At 33.7% G+C, this 27,669-nt stretch overlaps 3 protein-coding genes across 4 annotated transcripts; 2 read left to right on the top strand and 1 right to left on the bottom strand.

Moving 5' to 3' along the window:
- The first annotated feature begins 3,699 nt into the window (after positions 1-3,699).
- LOC121251572 (protein CONTINUOUS VASCULAR RING 1-like) lies at positions 3,700-9,778 on the top strand. Its single transcript, XM_041150852.1, has 7 exons — positions 3,700-4,113; positions 5,030-5,082; positions 7,079-7,188; positions 8,064-8,231; positions 8,317-8,414; positions 8,906-9,032; positions 9,376-9,778. Exons 1-7 carry the CDS (start codon positions 3,967-3,969, stop codon positions 9,471-9,473), a joined length of 801 nt encoding a protein of 266 aa, XP_041006786.1. The 5' UTR covers positions 3,700-3,966; the 3' UTR covers positions 9,474-9,778.
- Positions 9,779-12,044: 2,266 nt separating this feature from the next.
- Positions 12,045-12,938, top strand: LOC121251573 (dynein light chain 1, cytoplasmic-like). The gene is made up of 2 exons (XM_041150853.1): positions 12,045-12,417; positions 12,546-12,938. The coding sequence occupies exons 1-2, from the start codon at positions 12,280-12,282 to the stop codon at positions 12,687-12,689; spliced, it is 282 nt and encodes a 93-aa protein (XP_041006787.1). The 5' UTR covers positions 12,045-12,279; the 3' UTR covers positions 12,690-12,938.
- Positions 12,939-13,651: 713 nt separating this feature from the next.
- On the bottom strand, positions 13,652-18,725 carry LOC121251571. Of its 2 annotated transcripts, none has more exons than XM_041150851.1 (6): positions 18,400-18,725; positions 18,190-18,236; positions 17,670-17,744; positions 15,823-17,586; positions 15,460-15,604; positions 13,652-14,457 (listed from the first exon to the last, which is right to left on the bottom strand). In XM_041150851.1, the coding sequence occupies exons 2-6, from the start codon at positions 18,217-18,219 to the stop codon at positions 13,823-13,825; spliced, it is 2,649 nt and encodes an 882-aa protein (XP_041006785.1). In that variant the 5' UTR covers positions 18,220-18,236; positions 18,400-18,725; the 3' UTR covers positions 13,652-13,822. The 2 variants fall into 2 exon arrangements, with proteins under 2 accessions (XP_041006785.1, XP_041006784.1); XM_041150850.1 differs by having other exon boundaries at positions 18,190-18,246; positions 18,405-18,725.
- Between the last annotated feature and the right edge of the window lie 8,944 nt (positions 18,726-27,669).

Genomic DNA, 27,669 nt, shown 5'->3' with positions numbered 1-27,669 from the left:
ACCCAGTATTGGTGCAACATAAATTTGCACAAAAATCGTAAATGTCAACTTTCCCTTGGTGAAAATGAGCAGGGTTTGATCAAGCTATCTAATAACTAGTTTTTTTAATCTTATTTTTCTTTTTGCACTATATTATCTATGAAAAAACTATTTGTCCGGACCTCCCACTTTTAGGGGTTGTTCGAAAAACATAACTCATCCCAAAATTTTTCATAATTTTCTTCCAAAATATCACTCAAATACAAGCAATTTCTAATTTTAAATTTTCATCTAACTATTACCTAATAATTATAATTTTCATAAAATTCTAAACAAAATACAAAAAATAATTCAACTTTTCCAAACCTTAAAACAAAAAAATAGGACAATGATAGAGTGCACACCAAATGTGCACCCCAAATATGCACACCAATGCAAATGGTTTTTTTATTTAAACATTTTTTAAATATCCTTAATCATTAGGAAAAAATAAAAAAGCATAAAATTTCATTAATAGTCACTTTTTAATCATTAAAAAAATATATACGAATAGGCATATTTGATAGACATATTTGGAAGTCATATTATTATTTTTTAAAATAATATTAAAAAATAATATTCTAATAATATTTTAATTTTATAATCTATTTTATGTAATTTTTTCTCTCTCATTTTTCAAAACCCAATAAAATTTTAACTTCAAACTATTTCATTACTATTTACAAATATTTTAATTATTATTTATAAAATTATAATCTTATCTCATCTTATTTCAATATCCCAAAGTTATTTCAATACTACTAGGGGCAACCGACGTGTGAAACTATAGGGCAACCGTGGGGCTATATATATATATAAAGCCACGTTAGCCGATATATTAAAAAATAAAAAAATAAAACAAAACACAGGAGTAAATGGAAAGAGGGAAAACTCAAATTTCAGTATCGCGTCTGGTTTGGGTGGAAGAAAATTGCCATTTTGGGTTTGCGATTTTGCTGAAGAAACTCAGATTGTTGCCCATAAAATTAGATTTATACTTCACTCCCAACTCAGATTCATCCCCTTTGATTTATACTGGAAGAAAGAAGAGATCATGGTCGTCGTCTTCAGGTCTAGAAGAGATCATCGTAGCTTCTTCGTTTTTCCTAATGTTGTCATGGTAGCAATCAGATATTTAGAGAAAATATTTCTAATTTGAATGATTTGTTTCTGTATATCTCTTTATGAGTTTGGTATTTTTCTTTTCTTCCTTTCATATTCCATTGCCTCTTTAAGCTCTAAATTGTTAGAAAAAATTGGTAGTTAGTACACTAGATTTGTGAGATTTGTTCATCAATCACAACATAACTTTTTGTTTACTTTTGATGGATCAATTGGTAGTGATAAAGTAATGATCATTCTTGTCAAAATCACCCAGTTTCTTGCAAAAACTTTCAATGATTTTGGATTTTATCCAAACGGAGGAGTGAAAACTATGCAGTTGGCATATACAAACTACATAGGCTTATGGTTACCTTTTGAAATGAGGAAAGGAGGAAGGTGGATTTCGAGGGAGGTCTGGAAATGGGAGAAATTGTGATTTCGAGTGGTTTGAGAGCTCCAGAAACGGTTGCCTCTAGCAGTCTTGATTGTGAAATGAGAAAAACGGGGAAGACGGATGAAGATAGAAACGTGAGTTTTGACAAGTTGAATGAAACGTGGTCGTTTCATTTTTGCCACATGGGACGCGGTTCCCTAGCAGTTTGTCTAGCCAGTTACGAATAACATTTTTCAAGTTCAATACTACTAGGGGCGATCGACGCGTGAAACCGTGGGGCTTTATATATATATATATATATAAAGCCACGTCAACTAATATATTAAAAAATAAAAAATAAAACAAAACACATAAGTAAATGGAAAGATGGAAAACTCAGATTTCAGTATCGCATCTGGTCTGGGTGGAAGAAAAACTGTCATTTTGGATCTGTGATTTTGTTGAAAAAACTCAGATTGTTGCCCATAAAATTAGATTTATACTTCACTCCCAACTTAGATTCATCCCTTTTGATTTATACTGGAAGAAAGGAGATCATCGTCATCGTCGTCTTTGGGTCTGGAAGAGATCACCGAAGCTTCTTCATTTTTCCTGATGTTGTCACGGTAGCAATAAGATATTTAGAGAAAATATTTCTAATTTGAATGGTTTGTTTTTGTATTTCTCTTTATGAGTTTTGTATCTTTTTTTTCTTTCTATCATCTTCCACTGCCTCTTTAAGCTCTCAATTGTTAGAAAAAAACTGGTTGTTAGTACACCAAATTTGTGGTAGATCTGTTCATCAATCACGACATAACTTCTTGTTTACTTTTGATGGTTTAGTTGGTATTGTAAAGTAATGATCATTCTTATCAAAATCACCCAGTTCTTTGCGAAAACTTTCAATAATTTTGGGTTTTATCCAAATGAAGGAGTGAGGACTATGAGGTTGGCATATACAAACTACATAGGTTTATGGTTACCTTTGGAAATGAGGAAAGGAGGAATGTAGATTTTGAGGGAGGGGGAATTGTGATTTTGAGTGGTCTAGAGCTTTGAAAATGTTGTCATGGTTACCTTTGGAAATGAGGAAAGGAGGAATGTAGATTTTGAGGGAGGGGGAATTGTGATTTTGAGTGGTCTAGAGCTTTGAAAATGTTATCTCCGGCAGTCTTGATTCTAAAATGAGAAAAATGAGAAATACCAAAGAAAATAGAAACGTAAATTTTGATAAGTTGAATGAAACGTGGTCATTTAATTTTATCACATGGGACACGGTTCCTAACGATTTGTCTAGCCGCTTAGAGCATTAGTATTGGATTGCTATTTTTTTAAATTTTGACTAATATGTAACTTTTTTACTTTTAGCTAATCATTCAAAACTTGAAGTCTATATTGGATTAATTATTACACTCTCTATAATAATAAAATATTATTATTTTTTTACTATTTATATTTTTTTAATTAAATTTTATTTTATTTTCATAATCGTCAATATCCTCCAGCAATCATATTCATTTTCATTTTTACAATCTAATAATCTATAACTTAATAATCTTATATATATATATATAGATGATAAAATTTCATATGAATAAAAATCTCATATTTATAATATAATAATCTCAAAAAATACTTTTAGACTTGCTATAGTTCTTTTCATATTTGAAAAGAAGAATGAATTTACTGTAACTTATATTTTGAATGAAAATAATTTAACTAATTTAATGTGAAGTAAATATAGATAATATTTATTAAATTTAAAGATGAAAAAGCGCTAATCTTACAAATGGCATTTTCAAGTTCTTTATTTGTAATGGAATAATCTAATTGTAAGTAATTCTACGTACTAATATGGGTATCTATTTAATATAATTGATCAAAATGTAAATTTTATTAAAAATAATATTAATTTAAATTTAAAATATAAAAATAATAATATTAATATACGTAAATTTATTTGTACGAAACAAAATTCTTTTATAATCTACGTTTAATTACGTGAAACCTGGCCTCGATAGGGAAAACAAAACACAAAAAACAAAAAAACTCTGGCACCCCGCTCACTGGAGACAGATCATCAACCACTGCAGACAACACAGCAGGCTACAAAGGTCAAAGTGCAATGTGATTGGATAATATGTAATTAACATTGTTTAATCCGCCCCTTAAGTGGTGCCGCCAGACACATTTCCTCGCAGTCCTCGCACACTTCATGTCGTTACCCAAAACGTTATGTTTATATATGTATTTAGTTTGAATTTAAAAATTTATTAGTAAGAAAGATTTTAGGGAAAGGGATTTGGGAGAGATTTCTCTAGGAAGGCTCCTTTCCTCATCTCTCTTCTTCAAGCTTGTCTCCTCTTTCTTCTTTTCTTCTTTCTTCTTCTTCCCCTCTCTCTTTCTGACTGCCCGCACGGTAACGTTGAAACGTTCGGATTCCTGAACGGCCTCGCTTTGTTCTTCTTCTGATGGGCGACGACAAATCGGCTATCGTTATGGCCACCAGAGACAGAGATCGGGAGCTTCTCATCCCCGTCGCCGACTCCGGGGACGACCACGCCTCCTCATCCAAGCCCTCCTCTTCTTCCTCTCCTTCCCACCATGCGGGCCGAGAGGTAATCTCCCTTCTTTCTTTCTCTCTATCTGGGGTCTTCTAATCTTTGCTTGTGCTTCTGCTGCGTTTGCTTCCCTACGAAACTGATGGGGAACTTGTACTTCTTCATTAGGTTATGCTTATGCTTTTTTTCCTTTTCACTATTTAAACTTACTTTTTGGTCGGCCGTTGACCTGTTCTCATAGTGTTTTCAGTTGTGATTTGAAGACCATATTTTGGATTCTTTTGGAGTAGAGCTTCTTTTGATTCTAATTTTGGTACTAATCGTAATTGCTCTAAACGTTATATTCATAAGTTAAACGAGTTGAACTAAACTTCGTTAGTCAAATTGTCTGCTGATTTTGATATGATCAAACGACTATTGCTTAAATTCTTCATTTCTGGTTCTATCTCTGGGTCGATCGAGTTCGTTGAGAAACTGAAAGATTTGAATTATGGTTTGTGTGGAAAATCAATGGACATTTAACAACTTCATTGTTCTGACTTGGAATTTAATTATGCACAATCTCTCAAGTTACGAAATTGAATAAGTAGATTTCAGGTTACCTTATCGACATCTCTGGCAGTAATGGATCTCACGTTGGTTGTCAGGCAAAATGCATTAGCTCCACGTGCTCCTGTTTGAAGATAGACTGTTAGATTGAAATAGCTTTTACCAAGGCATCTTCTAAACCTTCTGTTGGTTTGATTTCTGATTCGACCTAGTACTTCATATGTTGTTTCATCGACTTCAATTCCCAATAGCCTTTTATAATTGTAGTAGGTTCCACAAGTTGACTTTCCTATTTGTAGTTGTTACTCCAAATATGTGTGTATATTTTTCGTAGATTGTAGTGCCATGAATGATTCCATTGTTATGTTCTTATATAGGATTAGTATGTTTCTGACAGATTCTGTACACTGTCTTCACTGTGTAGACCTTTTACAAAGTCGTTAGGAGCTGGGCTTCAAAAAAGTTCATGACTGGATGGTGCGCAATTCTTGCTTATTTTTCCTCAGTATTTTTGCATCAAGATGAATGCTACATACTCAGTATAGTTGCTCTGTTATGCATAGGAGCATAGAAGTTCACCCACATTTAAACTGATGAACTTGTGTATTTTTTTCTTCCTGTCAATTCATCATGATGATATTTTACAGATAAAGGAATCCGTTGGTACAAATTTTTATTTTTTGGCATGACTTTGTATTTAAATGTAGTGGAGTCAATTTTCATGACTTGTGCAGGATTTTGTTTATGATTATATTGAAACTATCTGCAATGATATTTTACCTGTTCCTGTTTTTGACATCATTATATGACCTGTGGGTTCTGAGAATTAGTTTTAAATGGGCAGGTGGTTTCCTATGGAGTTTCTTAGGGAAGCTCAACTTGCCACCTTTTCTTCCCCTCGCGTATTTCTTGGTTTCGATACTTTCTGTCCTATTTTGGCTTTTTACTATGGTGGGGTGGCAATCTTTTTTGTACTCGTTTCCGTTGAAATTTTCATCTATTTTTAAACCACTAAATTTTATCTTTAACCTTACCAATTTTTTTTTATTCCCTCGGAAGGGTTATCTTGGAATCTTTCAGTTAGCAGAAGCCTTGATAACATGTTGAAGACATGTTAGTTCACCTTGGTCTTCTATGAAAGGATATTATGGTAACATAAATTAAAAAAAAAAAAAAAAGTTGATAGATGGATATTTTGAAATGTGACATTTCCAGGTCATGTCACCTAGAGGAATTCTTGGGTGTTGGAAGTTCACTTAAATTTATAAGTCTTGAGGCATACTTAACTTGCACGTATTGGAAGATTGAATGCTTTGAATCTAACCTAGAGTTTATTGTTCATTATGATCGGGGCTTGTTTTTGAAACCAACTCCCCACCCAAAGGAGTTCGGACATGGGCTAAAACTCACCCCCTTTAGTCGTTTATTTTACTCCTGTCCATTGAAGCCGAACAGAGAGAGGGTCTAATGGATTAAGGAGAAGAGAGAAACAGAGGAACCAATGAGCAAAAACCCAAAAACCCTTAATGGAATTAGAGCAAAACAGAGAAAATGAGAGAGGGAGAAAGTTTACATTAAGGCCCCATTTGGATTCAAAACTCACGTCAACTCATCTCATCTCATTACTACAACTTTTCCAAATTTTCACACAAACTTTTTTAACTTTTCACACAAAATATAATAAACAATTCAACTTTTTCAAATCCCAAAACAATAATAATATTAAAAATAATATTCTAACAATATTTTATTCAACTCATCTAAAATCATCTCAACTCATTTCTGAATCCAAACGGGGCCAAAATAATTTGTTGTAAGGAGTATGGAGATAGAGAAGGGGGGAGGGCAGGAGTGGCGATTTGGTTTGAAAGGGAGGGGGCAACAATTTTGAATAGGAACGATATGATGAAGTGCTGAAAGAGATACATTTGACAGTTATAGGGAAAAAAGGGAAAAATGATGCAATATGTTAAAAAGATTGTAAAATATATATAATATTAAGGTTTGGACAAGCGGGTATTATCCACCTCAGAGCCCTCTGAACGTGCTATGTCCTTGACCTTTACAGATTTTAGAGGAATCTACCCAGGCAGGCTGCCCATTAGAAGGTGAAAAGAATCCACCCATTACTCAGGCGGGCGGGTGGGTGGAGTCTGTCGTGGGGCTGTTTTTATCCTGGCCTGCTGATCAGCCCATTTATGATGTATGTTGAATGAAATATTGTTCCTTGGGTAAGTAGGATAGCTCTCCTATTGATGAACTTAAGAATCTTGGTAGATTTAGTTTCTGATACTTGATTTACTTGCACAGAATTGTACTTGGAAAAGTGTGTGGTGTTCTTTTAATACTTTGTTAATTGTATAGTCCAACTATTATGAATGGTATGGTTTAATGGATATGCTTTGCTTTCAAGGTCTATGCTTACTGTGCTTTCTGCTATTATAGTAGTTGCTTACTCTTAGCTGTTTTGCAGTGTCATCCTATTTCCAATAGCAATTACTTTCTACCTAACATGGTGGTTTATTCACTTTGTGGATGGCTTTTTCTCTCCTATATATGCTCAGCTTGGAATTGATATCTTTGGTAAGCATAACGTTTGTGTCAAATAAAAAGTCTTTTCCTTCATCCCAGTGTTGGTAAATGTGTTTGAGATGTATTAATCAATTACTTCTGAGAAATCATTATCTGAGGCAGCATTTTCCCATGGCTTGTTTTGCCTTGTTTGGTTTGTACAGAATGGACTTCTCTGAGAAAGTCATCTCCCTTTTATGATAGTGCTAGTCCTAGATGCTTCTGTTGTACATGATTTTAATGGCCTAAATGTACATGATTTTCTTCTTTCTTTTTTAGCAACTAGATAGGTTTTATCTCTTGTATACGACCTTGCATACCTGGGCTTTGCCTATTCTTATTTATACTACCGTTTACTTATCAAAAAAAACTTTCTGCTGCTAGATGCTTCTGTTGATTGAGCACAGAGAAGTTCTATTTCATGGAAAAATTTGTAAATATTATGTTTTCATGAATCTTATATTCTTTTCTGAAAGTTCAAAATACATGATACTAAAGTTAATGCTACTTTGTCGACATGAATTCCACTGATTCTCATTTCTGTGGATCTTTGTTGCTAAATTTGTGGTGTCTATATGGAGTAAAAGAAAAGGAGAGGAAATAGAGACATTTTCTATACCTAGCTGCAAATTATGTTGCTCTAGTATTAATATATTTTGTCATTTTTAGATTAAGGGATTAGGAAGCTTACTAAGAGAAACATGCACCTCTATGGGGTTTCTGAAGTTGCTCTCATTTGTCAAGAGATGGCTGTCTGGCTTCGTGCTTTGAGCACATTTTCTCATAGATCGAAAGCATGCTTCCATAATTTATAATGTCTTTGTCAAAATGAACTGAACCTCAGTATCTTATGGAAGTTTTCACTTAGTCTTATACTTCTTGTGCAGGTCTTGGATTTGTAACTTCAATAACATTCATCTTTTTGGTTGGGGTGTTCATGTCATCATGGTTGGGTGCATCTATCCTTGCACTTGGAGAGTGGTTTATTAAGCGGATGCCATTCGTTCGTCATATCTACAGTGCCTCCAAGCAAATTAGTTCTGCCATATCACCAGGTTTGGTTTGTGCACATTTTCCTGCCCTTGTTTTGATTTAATCAGTTTCAGTGGAATGATATATATTCTAATCTGTTTGAAACAGATCAAAACACACAGGCCTTTAAGGAAGTAGCCATAATAAGGCATCCACGTATCGGTGAATATGCATTTGGCTTCATCACTTCATCCGTCGTCCTCCAGGTCTGAAAACAATCTCTTTGTGAAATTATCATCGCAGTACCGCCTCAATTAAACATCATCCATTAATGTAGTGAAAGTATTATTACCTCAAATTTGCCTCACTCTTTGAAAATGTGTGTACTGCCACATCTCTTGGACTGGTGGTGGCAGTTACCCATATTAAATTGATGTCAATTTACATGTGCAATCATTCCATGATAGAGGTGACTCAATAGTCTCTTGACAAGACTTTGTTCCCTGGATGTTTCCTAGAAATGTTTCACCTTCTCTGTTTTAAGAAAAACAACTCTCACATACAGAGAAAGTTCACAAACTGAATATCAGTAATTAGTTTTGGTTTAACGGTCTTTACCCCGGTTATTAACTTCTTTATCTTTGAACTGTTAGTTTGTCTTTGGAAGTTCATTTTTTATGCTATATTAAAATAGCCTATTAAGTTCTGAAATGAAATAGCATTTATACTGTTTTTCTCAATAAATAAATTAATGCAGAATTATTCTGGAGAGGAGGAGCTTTACTGTGTCTATGTTCCGACAAACCATCTTTACATTGGAGATATATTTCTGGTCAATACCAAGGATGTTATCAGACCAAATTTATCAGTCCGTGAAGGAATTGGTGAGTAATTTATTTCCTTAGCTGTTATTTTTATTGTTAAATCAGAGGTAGGGAAAAGTGAATTGTTGTCGACCTGGTATCACCTTCTTGCCCCTGCTTATAAAATATTCAATCTGCAATTTTCACCTAACAGCACCAGAAAGCCATGTTCATTGAGTCATGGAACAAGAATGGTCTGTAAATGAAGATACTTAGTTTTTAAGGGTTTCCCTGTTATTAATTTTTTTGGGGGTCCTATAATAAGTTCATTTTTTTCCCAATATAAAAGCAAAGAAAATTTCTTCAATTGGACTTACCATCTAATGTAGTTTGATGTGAAAACTTCTTTGCTCTTCAATTGCAGAAATTGTTGTGTCTGGGGGCATGTCGATGCCTCAGATCCTATCGACCTTGGATTCACAGGTTATGTCAGTGGATAGAAGTAGACTCAACAGAAGCTGAGAGTGAAGATGTTAGATGTAGTAGAGTTGTCTGTTTAGTAACTAGGTTCAAATTCAGGTACCAATCCGTTCACAAGGCAAGAATCAGTGATCATTGAAGTGTGAAATTTCAATGTCTTATGTAAAATTGGTTCCTGTGTTGAATATGGAATCTAGTGTTTGCTTGGAAATATAGTTTGGTTCAAAATTGAGGCTCATAGGCTGTTTGTCTTAGGATTTCTTGTTTCTCCACGAGTAAAATTTGCTTTGCTTAAATTACCCTTCGGTGTGTACCGTAAATTCCATTGGAGGATATATTTACCTTAACCTTCTTGGGCAGCTTTTCATTTTGTAGATAAAGGGCAGCAGTATGTTATCTCTGTTTTCTGAGTGATCTAATTATGCACTTGCCAGATTCAGTCTTTATATGTGTTTACACGTATTGTTGTAGGATATTGGTAAGCAGCCAACAATCTACTTGTAGTAAAAAGACAACCAAGAACACCCACTTGAAGAAAAAAGAGAACCAAAAACAATAAAGCTTTCTTTAGCCCATAATGCCACTCTAATACAAGATCTAGTGATATGTATATTTAGTATTAAGATATTTTAGAATCTCTCTAAATTTTAGGGTCTAAAATAAAGTAGATGGGTATACAAAATATGGAAAATGATTTACATATAATATTTTTTACGATACTTTACACAATTATATTTTAAATGAGGGGTATTTTTGTAAAACATCTTATAAAAGTAACATAATTTTACAAAAATACATTCATTTTATAATATTGTTCTGTAATGTATTGTACAATGTGTTGTGTGTATATTATTATTCTTTTGCATACTCTTTGCGTACTTCACTAATATGATTGGCTGTCATTTTTTTAATATAAAATAACTGTTTTGATCAATTATATTAGTGAAATACGTAAAGAATACAAAAAAATGACTGTATGTAGCAAAACTCTCAGCATTTGCAACTAGCTCAAAATTATCAATTTTGGAACTCACCCCTAAAGTACAAAAAAAAAAAAAAAAAAATCCCTTTTTCCTTTAAAAGTCTAAATTATCTCTAACAATTTAACAAAATGGTACATCCATATTAAGTTTACAAGAGAATACTAAAAAATGAAAAACAATTAGAAAAAAGTGACCCAAAATTTGACCCAAAATCTCTCTTCTATTTTTAATTTCCAAATTTTAATGAAGATGTTTTGTCATTTTTTTTTTTTTTATTGAGGTGCATATTGTATTTGTTTTTGTTAATATAGGGTTAATTGCCCAAATTAATAGTTTGAACGATTATTACAATTTGAATGTAGTTTGAGTGAGCTATTATTATTTTTTTCTAAAAGAAAATATCTTCCAATAGGAGGTTGACACGTTAGCTATCATTACTTTTCAAATACTTCTTAATTGAAATCCTATGCTTATATTTATTTCTCAAGTCCCTCTTAAGGAGACCGAAATGGACAGGATCCAGACCGTTAATGATAGTTTCACTTTATTTTTTATTTTATTTTATTTTTAATAAGCATCTTATATTATAAAAAGGAAGGTCCCTTACATGAAGCAGCATATTTACAAAAATAAAGGTGGGTCTTTCTCACTATGAAAACATAGCCAAAAGGGTGGAATAACAATAAGTATTAAATGGAATATTTTCAAAAATATTTTTAGAAGCAGCTCACTGCGTAATGAAATGCGCGTACCCAATTTCATCTTGGTATATTTTCCAGAGTTCCCATATGTGAAAACCTTTGAGAGCAATCCTTATATATTGTATAAGTGGTTGCACTGTCCAGTCGGGGATATAATTCGGATTTTTCACTGCTTGGGATAGTTTCACTTTATTTATTCCTCTTAAAGTAAATATTCAGTTTGAATTCGACCTCCATTAACTTTTCTTTCATTTGATTAAATTACTATATAGATCGATTAAATCAATAAGTCACCTCGTATGAAGATTTCTCTAGTTTCATTTTTTATTTTTTAAATTTAAAGAATGGAATATTTATTGCAGATGCGATTTTGCTTCAAAAATTTCCCCTCCCTATTCAAGGGGTAAAGAGCACTAGCATTAGATTATACATCTGCATATACATCTACATATCACATACCATATTTTTTTTTTTAATTTTTTAATTTTATTCTTTTTAAATTTATTGAATTTTTCTACTTATCATTCATATACCACACGTTTGGTAAGGAAAAAAAACGTGGTGTATGGTGTTGTGGGGATGATAAATAGAATTTTTCTTACAAAAATTTGAATATACACTGTTCACTCTCTAAATATTATTTTACTACTTTTTTCTCTATCTTCCACTCTCTCTCGTCACCAATAAAAATAAATCCTCTCTCAAAATATTTCATTCTCCATACTCTCTCTTAATACCAACGAAAAAAAATTTGAAAGAAAAAAATAATTTTAAGAAAAAAATAATAATAATAAAATAATAATATTTTATCATTATTTTACTCAATAATGTATCGGATGTTGCTTTTGATATGCAAAATCAATAGATATGATTTTGCATATGAGTGCTTGTATGATAAATGGCCAAGTGTTTGGAAAGCGGCGCATGCAGACAAGAAAGTAGCCAAAAAGGTTGGGCGACGTGCCCACCTCAAAGTTCACTCTTACTTATAAGTTGGTCACTTTGGACTGTGATCATGACGGAGATGGGGAAGCTTCTCGTTGTCTGTGCTCCAGAATCATACGCACATAATTCTTCCTTCTTATTCTATACATTCATATCATATTTGAGAGAAGGAATCGCTTCTGGGATTCCAAAAGGAGAGCCAAAAAAAAAAAAAAAAAGATGTTGGAAGGAAAAGCTAGGATAAGGGAAACAGACATGGCAGAGAATATGCAGATTCAAGCCATGGCTTGTGCTTCTCAGGCCCTTGATCTCTATGATGTGTTCGATTGCATCTCAATTGCTGCCCATGTCAAGAAGGTGTGTTTATTGCTTTGTTTCGATCAAAAGCTGTTCCAGTTATTCATCAATCATACACTATTGTTTACACTATTGTATGCATTTTGTTGCTTAATCCTAGTGTTTTTTTTTATGGGTTGTGTTTGCAGGAGTTTGATAAGATGTATGGGAGTGGATGGCAATGTGTGGTGGGTTCGAATTTTGGAAGCTTCTTCACTCATACACCTGGGACTTTCATCTATTTTGCACTGGAGACCCTCAATTTCCTTATCTTCAAGGGAGCCTCTTCTTAAAATTATATGTACATACATAAATGTTTGATGTCTTTGTTTGTATGTGTGTGTGTGTGTGAGAGAGAGAGAGAGAGAGAGAGACCAACATTATATTGTGGCTCTCGATTCTTCTTCCGCTCTCAGATGATGTACGATACGATGATAGATAGACCGGTAGTTGAAACAGTCCTTATCCTCTCAATGATTGCAGCTTCTCTGCGCTCCAAATATGCCTCTGCAGTTTAACTAGAAAAAATTAGTTTATAACTATTTCAATTGTTATGCGTTTGATGATGATCATATTCCACATAGGCGGTAGGAATCTGTCTATCATCTGTGCTTGTCACTTTCACTGAGGTAGTATATAAACAATTACAATACGTCGTAGTATTCTATTGGTGAATATTGAACAGCTGTGATTTCCCACTGAAAAACATAATCCTCAATGACGTGTTGAGCTTTAATGGCTTATTGGGAAGATTCACTTCAGTCTGCCAGTTTGGATTGGAAATTCCAATTATCATTATAATATTTTTAAATTTTCACATAAAATATTATAAATAATTTTATTATTTTAAATTTTAAAATAATAATAATATTAAAAATAATATTCTAATAATATTTTATTCAATTTATCTAAACCATCTCAACTCATCTTTGAATTTAAAGAGAATTGTTTCAGTCAGGTTGTTTTTCTCAATAGCCACAAGAGTGGCAGAGTGATTTTTCTAAACTGAAGTATAAGTCCTGCTTCATTCTTAGAACAGTTTTCCACATAAAACCATAATGATCCATATAAAGTCTCTAGTTCTCGAGTGCATCCAGAAAATTTCATTTTAGGTCTTCTTGAATATTTGGGCTGCTTAACTTGTTTTGAGAAAATCTAAACGGAAATACATTTGAACTCACCAAAAAGGGGAAATCCCAGTTTCTAAGTTAGGGCAAGTGGTGGAAGTTATAGTTCACATGCTAGGAGATATGCATTTGACTGCTTAAAAACAAGTCACATGGAAATGATCCCAACCTTGCGAAACTAGATGACAGTTTCAGCTCTCCTGTCTTGTAATCAGCATTGCACCATTATATATACCGGGAAAAAAAAAAAAATAGTGTTATGTATCCAAACAAAACTGTATAATATACCAAACCACCAATTATGTTAGGACCTCCTCTATCAACCCATTGAAAACCAACTTCTCTATCTCATTCACAACGTCCTCTGCATCATCATCAGAAAACCCATGCCTCCAACCCACCACCCAGATTGCATTTTCCACACCATTGCAGTTTATATCTCTCTCCAACATTGCAAGACCGTCTACACAAAGACTCTCACCAGCAAGCTTGCTGTAGCTTCTCAGATTTTCAACACCCTTACAAACTTCCTCCACCAACTTGTCTATTGAGATGCATGCTCTCACATTGCTCACAGGTGTTAGTAACAGAGGATGGACCATCTGTGAAACTATAAGGCTTTTACGTTCAATGAGTTCATTTGCGCATCCTAAAGTGAGTCTCCCATTGGCTACTTCCAAACCATCTATGCCTGATATTTCAAAACTTGTAGAACTACTACCATTGAGATCAAAAAGCTCCACTGCACGACTGAGAAATGATGGACTGCTTAAGAGAAAAGCTTCGAGATTAGTTCCAGTTTTGAAACTTTTGGTATCTGTTTTAGGATGAAAGATGAGATGGTAAGCTTCCTCGGCAATTTTATCATCCATTTCATGTTTGGGGCTCAATGGTGTGACATCAGAAAGAGAACTTTCTCTATTACTGCAATGCTCTGCAATTAAAAAAAAAGAGGTTACATAAACATCTAAATTGACGCATGAAAGTATATAAATTTTATTTGCCTAAAGAAAAGGGAAAAGATCTATAATTGAATCAATATCGGTGCTCTTTTCCTGTTCTATAGAGGTAGAAGATGCAGACGCTTGAATGGCTAATGGTGTCTGTACGACTATGAAGGTGATAGCAGGGCCTTTTAGCCAAGGTGCCGATTTCTTTGCCAAATCTGGTACTAAAGGAATAACTCGTGAATATTTGGCTCAGAAGGATATTCCAAGGGACGTGAAAAGAACTTTGGTGACATATAGAGAGAAGATGCCATATTTGAGGTGCAAATGAGTTTTGTTTTGAGTAGTGTATGGTTCCTTTTTTGTTATCTTGATTTGTACTGTGGTGGTGTTCTCACCCTAAGTTTGAGCTGAAAAATGATGGTTGGTTGGGTTGAAGAAAATATAAAAGAAAAGAAAACACAAACAAGTGATAGCAAGGCAAATTGGGTCTCTTAAAACTTGACATCTACTTGAATTAATACGGAGATTTTAGTCCCAATACTCATAATACCTCAAGCCTAACACCCACAAAGCACCATTGACATGGTAAGCATTGATAGACATGTCCAATCACAAAATAACAAATGATTGGCTTGACTACTTGCCATGCCAGTAGTATAATACGAGTAATAAAAATTAGGGTCTTATGAGTAGAACTTTTCATCATAAAGTAAATATTGAGTTGCTCAATGAAGCATAACACTTACACGATATTAAAATCTTAGCCTTTTTATTTTATCTAGTTTTTATTACATGCAGGGGATGTCACTACCATTACAACTACAAAAAAGCATCTTTGTTTTTCATCATATTGTATCTATCCCTGTCTGTGATCAAGAGATGTGATATGCCTTAAACATGCAAATATTTATAACTAGTCACACCGTTTTATCAGTATCACTGATTTACTGCAGTGAATATAGCATAATCAAAGTATAGCATCTTACCTCCAATATGACATTGAGAGGCATCTTTGTCCACCTCTATAGGAAGTTGATCCCCCAGAGCAGTGCCGGTTCTTATCTGTGGAGAGCAATTTTGACTTCCAAGATCAATCCTCTTGTCATCTTCTTTGGAACTAGAACTCTCTATCTGCAAAGAAGAAGACTGCATTAATTTTCACAAACCATAGATTCTTCTTTTTCACAGTTCCATTCATGTCAAAACTTAGTACTGTATTTCTCATACTTCTAAAACCGCCTCAATGGTTTTCAAAATAATAACAGCTAAAATCTTGGTTTGACAGAAAAAACAGAAGTTGCAAAGAGACACTTAGGCCAAATCAAGGAAAGTTGTTATAAGGAAGACTCAACTGATTTGGCTGCTTTAGGCTCCCTGACAGGCGTTGTCTTCTTCATCTGATTCTTTTTCTGATCAGAAGAATTAGAAATTGAAGTTTTTGTTTTTGAGGCGCGTCTCAAGATGGTGCTTTGGGTAGAACTTGGCTGCCCGGGAGTCTGGTTATTTATAATGTTTGATCCCTTTTTCGGCTTTATAGAGTTCGCCTTGGCGTGATCTTCAGATCTTGAGACAATTTTAGCTCTCACATTCACCATCTCCGTTGGTTTCCTGCTGGCAGAAGCAACTTTTGCCTTCTTGCCAATTGCTTCTTTTTTCTGTCGTGTGTGATCTACAAGACCAGAAGCTTTCAGCTTAATTGAATCCTTTTCTCTAAACTTGATTTCTTTCTCTTCTCTTTTCATAAGTACTTCTTTATGTCGTTTAGCTCCTTCTTCCAAGCTAATCATTTTTATTGGAGTCTCTGCTGCTTCCATCTTGCCTCTCTTGGAACTCAAAGCCCCTTTGCGAGTTTTGGAAGTAGGCTCTTCTACTGTTTTCGGTTTTGTGAGGATTACTTTTGTGTTCAAAGATTCCTCTTCCTGCAGCACTGGTGTGTGGAGCTCCTCCAACTGGCATGAGACACGCATAGGTTTAATAAGAACAACAGGCGGTATCTCATCAATCAACCTGTGTTTGGAATGGAAATCATTGGAATGGTAGGAATAAGGCTTAAGCTCTTTGGCAGATTTGCTTTTCAGAAGTCCTTTGAGTTGCATGGTTTCAAGTATTTTCTCCAGTGTCCTCAGCTCTGGATCCACATGCTGTGCCATAGATTGGGGATTGCTTCCTTTCGGAATATCGATATCAAAAAGCAGCCTTCGCTGACTTGAAATTCTTTCACTCTCCAAATGTTCTTGGAGAGTGGCCTGCAGTGTCTTTGAAGGGAGCTCTTCTAGACCCATAAGCTTGGCAATCAAATTTGGAGTTTTTGACTTCTTCTGTGAAGCTGTTGATGAAAGAGAGGATTCAGTAGAACAAAAATCACTTGAATGAACCATCAAAGACTTGTTTGAGCTTGTGGAAGGGATCTCTGAAGCCGTGTCCGAGTCTCTTTGAGTAAGAAAACCCATTTCTTCAGAGGATGGGTTTGGCAATAGATTCTGCCTAGCAAGGCTGTCATTGATCACTTTCTTAAGCTCCTCGATGTTGTGATTCCTTGAAGAGCCATCAACTGAAACTCTTGGCTTTTGAAATCCCTTTGGGAGCTTTTGATACCCAAATTTACTAGAATATGTTCTCTTAATCCCCATTTCATCAATCCTTCTCCTTTCTGTCTTCTCATTCTGCTTCCTTTTCAATCGACCCATATAATCTGAAGCTTCTTGCAACTTTCCTAGCATGATTAGAGACTCCTGCAGATCAAGAGCTTCTTTCAACAAATCTTTTGCAATATCTTTAGATTGCCCATCATATCTCACTCCTTTGGACCACGAGTCAATCGTCTGGTTCAGTTTCTGAGCTCCTCTGGAGACTTCCATGACTTGAAAGGAGGATGGACTAGGAACTTCTTCTGTCAACCCTTTGGAGAGCATCTCCTTTTTATCTGCCTTGTGTGAAATGGACGTATTTGAGTTCTTTGGTAATCTTCGGCTTTCGATCTTATGCTCTATTTTCTCACTGCTTGTCCTTGATTTTCTTATTGTCTTACAATCTACAATTCCTTTTGGATCGTCACAAGTGACAAATGATCTATACACCGCTGATCTCAGCCTGTCTTGAGGCATATTCTGCGACCGAAGATTACATTGACAGAGTCATATGCAACTAATAGTCTAATATATTCACGGATCCTAAAAAATACCGATTGGATACTTACTTGGTCTGAAGGAATCTGACCAAACGTTTGCAGCTCAAGGTTGTCTGTAACAGAGAAAAATATACTTGTCCAGCTCTGGTAAGAAACACAGAGGAACAAAAAATAAGGTGCTGACAAAACAATCGAAAGCAATGTCTTAAAAAAGAATGAATATATCATTCTCCTTCTGAAAACGTCAAACATGAACTACTGGATATGTCCAATGCATAAAGTTCCATCTTTTTCCTGTCAGTATTTTCTCATCCAACTTAGTTTTTGAACTAGCTAATCAACCATGTATCCCTTGAGAGAGGGGGCGGTTGTATTGAAGTTTTTTAAGGTGAAGACCTTGAACACAAAACATTAGCTGAAAAGTGATAAGACAAAAAAGAAAAAAACAAATAGAAAGGATGAGCTCTCTCTGTGACAATTGACATAAAGTAACTGAATTATGACATGATGATAATTGAAGATGTATGTCGACTTAAAACAAATTGAAAGCAGAACTTTCATGTGCCAATTAAACTTGAAGAGTACTTGCCTGAGTACTTAGGTTGTTCTTTCCCGGCATTGATCAATTTTATTATTCTGTTCTGTCATGAGAAAACAACTACATAAGACAGAATTTGAAAGGAAAAACAAAACACAGAGAGAGAGAGAGAGAGAGAGAGAGTGCATAAAACAAGCACAACACAAAACCGTATTTCCAAATCATAAATATTTACATGATAAAGAATACATTAATAATTTCCTGATTTGTTCTTTCTCAGCATTAACCAATTGGAAAACGCAGAACCCAAATGAGAATACATAAAAAAAAAAAGAAAAGTCAGAAGAGGAGAGGAGAGGAGAGCAGATCAAGACCCAGAACCAGTTTCAACGAAAGCTCACCTGAAAGTGAGCTTGGAGAGACAGAGATCCGGAGAGTAGGAGCAGAACAGTCGGTGCATTGACTTTGTACAAGTGCACCAGCTTTGATGTCTCAAGGCAAAGAGAGTCAGTCGTATGGCTATACGGTGCCCTTGCTTTGTATATTGGGTTTTATGGGACAAGAAAATTTATGAGAGATTCTGAGTGTCGTTAATGGGAGCATTTTTGTTTGTTACGGTACTCGTGTTTGAGTGCCGAAAAAGGCAGATGAAGGAGGGAAGGATGCTGTGAACCTGGATGAGGAACTGCCTCCCTCCCAGTCAGCAGTCTATTCTATTCTTAATTAATTAATATTAATCCTTTATAATTTATTGTAAGGGAGTAGTTTTAAAATCATTGGTATTTACTATTTATTAAGCATAAAATTTAAAATATATATTTTTATTTCAAATTATATTGGCAAATTGAATGAGCAAAACACCATATATTTCACACTAGATGTAAGTAATGCTTGTAGAATTAAATGTTGTAATAATACATTCATAGCTTCCTGGCTCGTAAACCAAACAAAAAAAATTGATTAATGTTTCAAAAAAATTTTCCCTTTTGGGCAATAACGAAATATAAGATTTTTTTTTTAAAAAAAATTATTAATTGACTTTGTATTTTGTATTTAAATAATGCATACTCTATGAAAACTGATAATGTATATAATTTATTTAATCTTATCCTATACAGCCAGCCCACTCTGTTCTTTTCGTTTTTCTAACAACTGCCTTTAGATTTGGAGGAGTTTTGGATAATGTGTTTGAGTTGAGATGAGAGGAGGTTATGGGATTTGAAAGTTAAATAAAAATATTATTATAAAATATTTTTTTAATATTATTTTTATTTTAAAAATTGAAAAGTTGAATTGTTTATCATATTTTATTTAAAAGTTTGAAAAAATTATAATGATCATATGAAATGAGTTGAGATAAAATCCAAACAACTGACCGGCCTTAATCTAAATAAAAGCCGACATCTTTTAGGTTTGAGCTTTGCTAATCATCATCCATACACACCACCACACACCATATTTTTTTTTTTTTATTCTTCTTAACTTTATTGAATTCTTATACTCATCATCCATATACCATACATTTGGTAAGATTAAAAAAATAATAAATAAATGAAGTATAGTGTGGTGTTTGGAGATAATGAATAAAATTTTTCTTTAAGTTTTGAGTAAACCCATCTTTTGTATACGTACTTTGAATCATAATTTTTTTTTTTTTAAAAGGTAAAAATTACCCATCTTGACATGGACTTGTACTTATATATATAAACATATATATTACACGATACATTTTTATTTCTCTTCTTAGGCAATGCTGTATATTCATTTGGATAGGAGGTGTTTCAAAATCATTTGGGATAAGTGCATGCATGCTGGAGTTGGGTTTGGACTCTTTGGACAGGAGTTGGTTTCATGGAAAACAAGCACGTGACTTAATTGCCACGTTGTTTACAGTTTTACCTTCGAAATATTTGATAAAATTAGGAGTACGTAGTACCATCTATCTTCTCTAAAAACAGACGCATCATAATATTCTTATCAAAGAAATGAAGGATTTTAATATATACTTCTTTTTTAAAGAAAATAAAATTAGATTTTATTCAATGAATTTGTCACAGAGAGGATAGACATTCTCATTTTAAATGCACTTTAATGCGTATTATAATTAATGAAATATATACACATACCGTCAAGAAAAAACCCATCTTCGAAATATATATTTGCTAAGAAATGTTAACTATACTTTAGAAAAACGAATAAAAAAGTTTAATTTTTCACGTATCTGATATGTTGAAAATTATGAGAAAATTAATAAAATGAATCTTGTATATAAAATTATTCATGTAGCTCATACTTTCTAATATTCTTCAATAACAAACTATAAAGAAATGATAAGAAATACACTATATTTTACTGTGATGTTGTTATTTCCTTCTGCGGTACGTAACATCCGTAGAAATAAAAACTTCTCATTTCAACACCTCATTTGCTACTTCAAGTGGGCTATATGTGTGCGTATAATTTATGTCTGACTCAGCTTGTTAGTAACTCGATTAAAAATAATTCATAAATTATTGAATATATATGTGCGTATAATTTATTTCTATATATTAGTATTCTCATATGTGTGTGCCCACGCTTATATATGTATTAAATTTAATAATATAAACATAGTTAATTTTATAATTAAATATTTAGTATTTAACTCAGTTACTTATATGTAGTCATTTATGCCTATATATTGAATATAGTCCATAATTATATATTAGTTAATTAAGTACTTAAATGATTAATTATATAGTTGGTATTTTATAATATATATGTGTTATAGTTAGTATGTAGGACTTGGTAGTTTCATATAGTACAATGTAAAAACCATATAAGAAATTAATGTATTCATAAAAATGTTATAATTCAATATAACTAGGTTTATGTATTAGTTGTAAAAATTTCATTAGATTTAATATATATATCTTTTTATGATTTGGTATTTTTAATTATTCAATTCATTCAAAAATAAATAAAAAATATATATAAAAGAGTATAAACAAACCCGAATAATAACTCAGCTCGGCTCAGGCTAGTTAAAGAGTTTAGATAAATCAATAAATATTAACTCGACTCGGCTCAAGCTTGTGTTTGATCAGCTCGAATTCTAGCTCAAACTCAAATTATTTGGATCCAATTCGACTCAATAATTCAAAAATTCGACTCAACTCGAATGCTTACAGTCCTAATTGCAAGGAAAGTACACACATGCATGCATGCAGTGATTAGAATCCATGCATGTGCGCATGATTATAACAAAGGAATTAGCCGGTCGGTGTATCAGTTTACGTACAAAATGCAATCAGCAGCAATTATTTGAATGTCGAATTATTTCTCATCGTAGGCTATAGATTTTGAATTCTAATAGATCTTAAAAATACATGACAACAATATTAATAGAACATAAATACCCTACGTACTACTCTTAATTAATTTAGATGTTGTACTCTCAGCCAGACATTACTTACTATCCTTTCCTTTCTAAGTTTTTTTCTTCTTCAAAAATCAATTTCATTTAGTATCTTTATGATAATAATAAATAAAAAAAAAAAAAACATTTCCTGAAGTATCAATCAGCAATTAATATGATATTTACGTTAAGTTGTTAACTGCAAAGCTACCCAAATGACATTCTTAAATGTAGTGCTGACAGGACTCTTGCAGTATTAATGCACGATTTATACATTCCCATTTTTTAGGCCTATATATCTATCTATATTCTTAAATGCATGATTTGAATCCCAATTCCCAACCACTTATGTTTCATCTTTACGCTAATAAACAATATGTGGTCCCTGCTCGATCATTGTTTGAAATTTAAAAGTTTGACTACAACTTCTATGACACGAAAGCTACTTTTATACAAGTTACAATATAAGTCCAATAGAGTTTTCATACAGAACGCAAGACAATACAAGAGTCTTACCTTGATCAAATCCCATTAGCTATATATATTAACTTACACATTATATATATTAATAAATTTAAAAATTATGTTATTAGTTTTTAAATTATCGTCATATTTAAAAATTTAAATTTATAATTTAATTTATGCAACAATTTGAGTTTAAAAATATGTTTTTGATTACTTTTAGATTCAAAAATAAATTTCAGACCCCAATTAGCCATGTGTACTATTGCAGAGGCCGGAGCGGATGAGGGGGTCCACCCCCGCCCCCAAGCGGGATGCGGGGAAGGATCGACTCTGCCTCCTCATGGGCGGGTTGCACCCCTAATTATTGCAGAATCTACGCCATTTTTCATTTGGATGATAAAGGTAAAATGTTACAGATGAGGCCCTATATATTCGACAGCAAAGTAGGTCAACAGTCTTCAAGCATGGCCGTCCATTAATCTCAGGCAGACATCGGTTGTTCTTGTTCCCATTACGCTATCAATTGCAGGCTAATAAATTTACTGTCTTTAGCTATGGGGTACGCTCAATGATCGTCATATTCTCTCTCTCTCTTCTCTCTCTCTCTCTCTCTCTCTCTGTGTTTTTCCATTTCTTTCCATAATTTAAGATGATAGTGATTTCTCCTTAAAAAAAAGAATAACATGACCAATATTGTATGTATCTTTTAAGCATATATATATATATATATAAATCACATATTGATCAATCTGAACTGAATAACATCAAACCCCGGCCCTGTGTACTTCAATGTCTATTAATATTATATTACATACGTTTAGGTCAATATATTAAATAAACCCCAGATATAATTTAATAAGGCTTAGAAATCTTGCTTGTGATTATTGTATATCTTTATCATGTGCCTTTGCATATCTCCATTAATATTACGCCTTATTCAGGGTCATCTCCCTTCACCAGGTCCATCATATTCTACCTAGATGATCTGGTGTAAATCGTTCTGCTAAACTAATTAAGAATTCAAGCCACCCATAACTCGACCCTTTATCGATTAATAAATAGTCTTAGCCCGCAATAATTTACAGTCCAGTAACATTTGTTGGATTAGAAATTCAAACTGAAGGATTTTGGGCAGCTTAAGACTTAATACTTCCTTGGTCAGAAAGTAGCTCAGTCTCCTCAAGGTATTTCTTTATGTCAATAAAATTATCGTCTTGTGATATTCCAAGATGCTGGTTTTGTTAGTGCTAAGCCAGTTACTCAACTAAAAGTTAGTCGAGAAGATTGCAAATTATTATAGGATCCTATATATAGCTTTTTAAAGACTCATCATTGGTAGGCTTTTGTATCTCACATGACCTAATCTCCCTTATTCTATACATAGGCTTAGTCAATACATGGATAAGCCTCGGCAGCCTCACTTGACAGCAACATATTGAATTTTATTATATGTAAATTGTACTTCTACTCGTGGTCTTTTCTTTCGAGTTAACAAACCTCTACATATTAAAGTTCTTACAGATTCAAATTGGGCATCTTGCCCTAGTTGGCAATTCTTTGGTTTTTTAGAAATCTAAGGAACAATAGAATGCATGTTATTGGCTAAGGCAAAATATCGCTCAATGGCATGCTGACACTACTTGTAAAATTATTTGACTTCTCACTTTACTCTCAGATTTTTGGGTTTCTCATAGTAATTGATACCAACCTAGTGTTTCATGAGTGCACAAGACACATTCAGCTTGACGTTATCAAGACTTTTTATATTTCTTCACAGCATTAGCTTGTTGATGTCCTTGCTACAACTTTGGGCAATCAACAATTTACTATTTTGGTTAGCAAGATGAGTTCATTCCATTTAGTACTTCCATCCACTACAAGAAATAACACCTTTTCCAGTGATTTTATTATTGCCGTAAAAAAAAATCATTGCCATTAACCATTATTTGCGGCAATTTTCTTATCGCCGCTGAAATCCAAAGCAATGTATCTGAAAATCTGATGTTGAAATTACTGTTCACTCATTGCGGCGACTATTAGACCTTTTGCGGCGCTTTTGTGTCGCCGCAAATAATATTAGTAATTGTAGCAGCATTTTAATTGCGGCGAATAAAAAGCGCTACAAATAGCCTTTTAGAAAATTTAGGCCTTTCCCAACGATTTTAATATCGTTGCAACAAAAAAATCACTAATAGACATTATTTCCGACGATTTCTAGGTCGTCGCTTGCTTTCCATCAGGAATTTTTGAATTGATAGAGAAGAAATTACTTTTTACTTTTTGCAGCGATTTTGATATCATCACAAAACATTTTGTCGATTTGAGTAAGCGGCAAACATTTCCATGGATTAGAGAAACTCAAGCAACATATACTATTTACGGCGAAAATTAAATGTTATTTGCGGCGAATCCAAATCGCTGGAAAAGTGAAATTAAATTTAAACCACTCGCATTATGTTTTTCCCCTCATTTCTTTCCCTCCCAGCTCTGCCTCCCCAATCCTTATTCTCTCTTAACCCACGCCGCCGCGCACAACCCGATGCCAGCGACCCCACCATGCCACTTCCACCTCACCTCGACGGCCACCCCTCCTTCTCCCCCAGCCCCCACGACGGAAATATCATTTCCCCCAAATCTGGCCTCGACCTCTCTCTCTCTCTCTCGGATTTTTCTATATCGCCGCTGCTAGGGGCACCATTCGCCACCACTCACACCTCGACGCCATCACCAGTCCTCCGTCCGTCGGAGCCCCCTTCTCCTCCACGCTTAACCCAACAGCCCGAGGCCCTCCCTCTCTCCGTTGCTCTGTTCACAACCCACGACCCCGACACGGTTTGCTACTGATCTGCCACTCCCTTGTGAGTTTTGATTCTTCTTTTCTTCTGTTTTTTCTTCCCATAGATTTTTGTATGTAATGTCTTTGGAAAAGTTGTGGGTTCTCGTTCAGGGATGCGTTGTTTTCTCCTTGTACCCATATTTTTTGTTGTTGTTTATTTATTTTTATTTTTTTTTCCAGCTTTTACTGAGGTCTTTGTTCAATTTGAAGATTGAAACATTTGAGTGATACCTATCTTGGGATCCTGTGAATAAGTTACTACAGAAACTGATTCTTTTTCCTTGAGAATATTTTCTATGCAACTAGTTCAAACTATTTTTTGTTTATTTGAGATTCAATATCACTTTTAAAATGCTTTGATTTTTTGTTTAAGAGATTTACATGCTTTTATTTTTTGTGTAAGACACTTTGTAAACACATACAGTTGTGAATCTTTATGTTGGTTAATGTCCAGTAATGTTAGTGTTCAGGTCTCAATTTGATTTTAAGGCTTAAACTAAGTAGTTCCAAAGCTCAAACTTGATTCCAAATGTAAGCATGTGAAGTTGGTCACGGATTAGGCTAGCATACCAGCAAGTTGTTTGCTGCTGAACTGAATGGCATACCCTGCATCTGTGACAAGCTCCTATGAACTGCTTTTAATGCTTGCATGTTTTTAATATAAAGTACTTAGTTAGTTAGTTTGTTAGTTAGTTAGTTAATTGGTTGCCTGTACGTTAGACTTTAACTTAAATTACTAGCTTGTGTTTGACAGCTCACAGGCCGAAAGTTCTTGCTTTTGCCGGAAAATGGGAACATCCTTACTTTTGTTGTTTTTAAAATGTTCTTAAGAAGGTACTAACTTTAATGGTATCCCTTTCTCACTTTATCTTGTTTTCTTTTATTTTATTTTTTTGCTCTTTTCCCTTTACTTTTCTTGTTGCTATTTTAGATCATGTTTGGAAAAAGAAGGCCACTAACTTGAAGCCTGCAGAGTGTTCATTCCATTTGAACAACTTTGTTTGCCTTTTAAATTATGGAGCCTCATTGAAAGATAATAAGAGCTTCCTTGTTTATTGTATCAATTGTCATGGTATATGCCATAAGTGTGTTGTGTCATCTATTATAGATTATGAAATTATTATTTGTCATCCTTAGAGATTGTCTATTGCATTTAAGTAATTGTGAAATGTAATGGAATCGACTTTTGCATGAGAATAAAGGGGTATTCTGGGTTTGCATCTATCTGTTTTGGTGTGACGTGATAGTTATTAGCTTCTATTTACGCTTTAACATGGATCCATATTGCAGATAAATGACCATTGTGGAAGTAATTTGACCATCTTTCTGAATGTACAATATTTAAAGAAGTGCTTATGATTTTTATATTATGCTTTATCTTTCACAATCTTAGTTCTAGTTCTATGATGTCACCAGCACATGGGGACTACTTTCATATTATGCTTGTAGAAGTGTCTTTATGTCATAGATCAGTTTTCACATAACTTTTTGTCTGCTGCTACATCTTTTTTCACATAACTTTGTAAACCAGTTTTGTATTCACTTAATGTCAGGCTAAGGAGTAGAATCAATGTGAACCTCACATAATTTGTCATCCAAATGTTATCTAATTTCGTTGTATCCATTCTTATAATTTCCTTCACCAAATAAATTATTTAACCAACATGCCTAAAAGTTTATGTATTACCCTAGGATTATGTCACAATAATTAGTCCAAAAACATAGATTTATGCTTGAAATTTATTTTATATTTTTGCATTAACAAACCTGATCATATCAATGTCATAATGAAAGTTTGGAATTTTATAATTTTATGTTTATGCATTGGTACTTTTTGTATGTGGAGTAATCATCTCTATTGTTTATATTTGAGTACTCTTGAAACTTTGGAAGAAAGATGTATGGCTACTTGGAATTTTCCTTCTATAAAATTCCAAGTATGTAGATAGTATGCTTTAGTTTGATATGTGGTGTGTAGTGTATCATCAAATGGTTTTGTTTTATAGATGAGGGAATTGTGTATTTCTTGGCAGTGAGGTTTTCTTGTTCCTTTGTGCAGGTGGGTGGATGAAGTCGTACTATTTTATTTACTTGCATAATTCTCGCAAATCTTGTAGTTAATTAATAATGATGATTGGTCCACTTTTAGTAGAACTATATTCTTATCACTCAGGTTAGAACCTGATTATCTCATCACAAAGTCATCATACACTTATATCCTTACACACACACACACACACACACACACACACACACACATATATATATGTATATATTTCGAAATAAGAGTTGTACAAATCTCAATATAAGAACTCTCATCTCCAAATTTATTATCTCCTAAGGTGCTTGGTTTACTAAGGGGTAGAACAGAGCAAGTTTTAGTTTCATGAACTTAGTTAGAAAATTGCAATTATAATATGATAATAACTAAAAATTATAAGTCAAATTCTTTTTTAACTTAACCAGCAAATGCTAGCCAAGGTTTGAGCACCTGGATTTTGAGTGGAAGTTGTTGTTGCTTGATGTTAGTGCTTTTCTCTAAAGGTAACATTTACAGCTTCCAAGAATGTTGTAAAAATGTTACTTTTTTCTGTGGAGTTGTAAGAAGTTGCCTAACTCTAATTGAGGGTATTACTACAAGCACATTGCAGGCTTGCAGCGGCAAAGTCGTGCTATGGATATTAAATCAAGGTACTTTTTATTCTCCCTTTCACTCTCTTTCTTGTTTGGGTGTTTTTTTTATTTAGTAGTTCACATTATTGTTTGATATAAATGTTAAATTGCAATTAGCTTGAACTTTGTGTAGCCATCCATAAATTTCATAGTGAATATA

This window comes from Juglans microcarpa x Juglans regia, chromosome 2S, assembly GCF_004785595.1.
Source record: "Juglans microcarpa x Juglans regia isolate MS1-56 chromosome 2S, Jm3101_v1.0, whole genome shotgun sequence".
Lineage (NCBI taxonomy): Eukaryota > Viridiplantae > Streptophyta > Magnoliopsida > Fagales > Juglandaceae > Juglans > Juglans microcarpa x Juglans regia.
The sequence above is the reverse complement of the archived record's forward strand: the minus strand, read 5'-3'. Positions and strand labels throughout refer to the sequence as shown.

Coding starts and splice junctions, on each gene's coding strand:
- LOC121251573 (XM_041150853.1), top strand. CDS start 12,280: ATGTTGGAAGGAAAAGCTAGGATAAGGGAAACAGACATGGCAGAGAAT. Junction 12,418..12,545: donor TTGCTGCCCATGTCAAGAAG/GTGTGTTTATTG, acceptor TTGTGTTTGCAG/GAGTTTGATAAGATGTATGG.
- LOC121251571 (XM_041150851.1), bottom strand. CDS start 18,219: ATGCCGGGAAAGAACAACCTAAGTACTCAG. Junction 17,745..18,189: donor AGAACAACCTAAGTACTCAG/GCAAGTACTCTT, acceptor GTTTCTTACCAG/AGCTGGACAAGTATATTTTT. Junction 15,605..15,822: donor CTAAAGCAGCCAAATCAGTT/GAGTCTTCCTTA, acceptor TCTTCTTTGCAG/ATAGAGAGTTCTAGTTCCAA.
- LOC121251572 (XM_041150852.1), top strand. CDS start 3,967: ATGGGCGACGACAAATCGGCTATCGTTATGGCCACCAGAGACAGAGAT. Junction 5,083..7,078: donor AAAAAGTTCATGACTGGATG/GTGCGCAATTCT, acceptor GCTGTTTTGCAG/TGTCATCCTATTTCCAATAG. Junction 8,232..8,316: donor TAGTTCTGCCATATCACCAG/GTTTGGTTTGTG, acceptor TGTTTGAAACAG/ATCAAAACACACAGGCCTTT.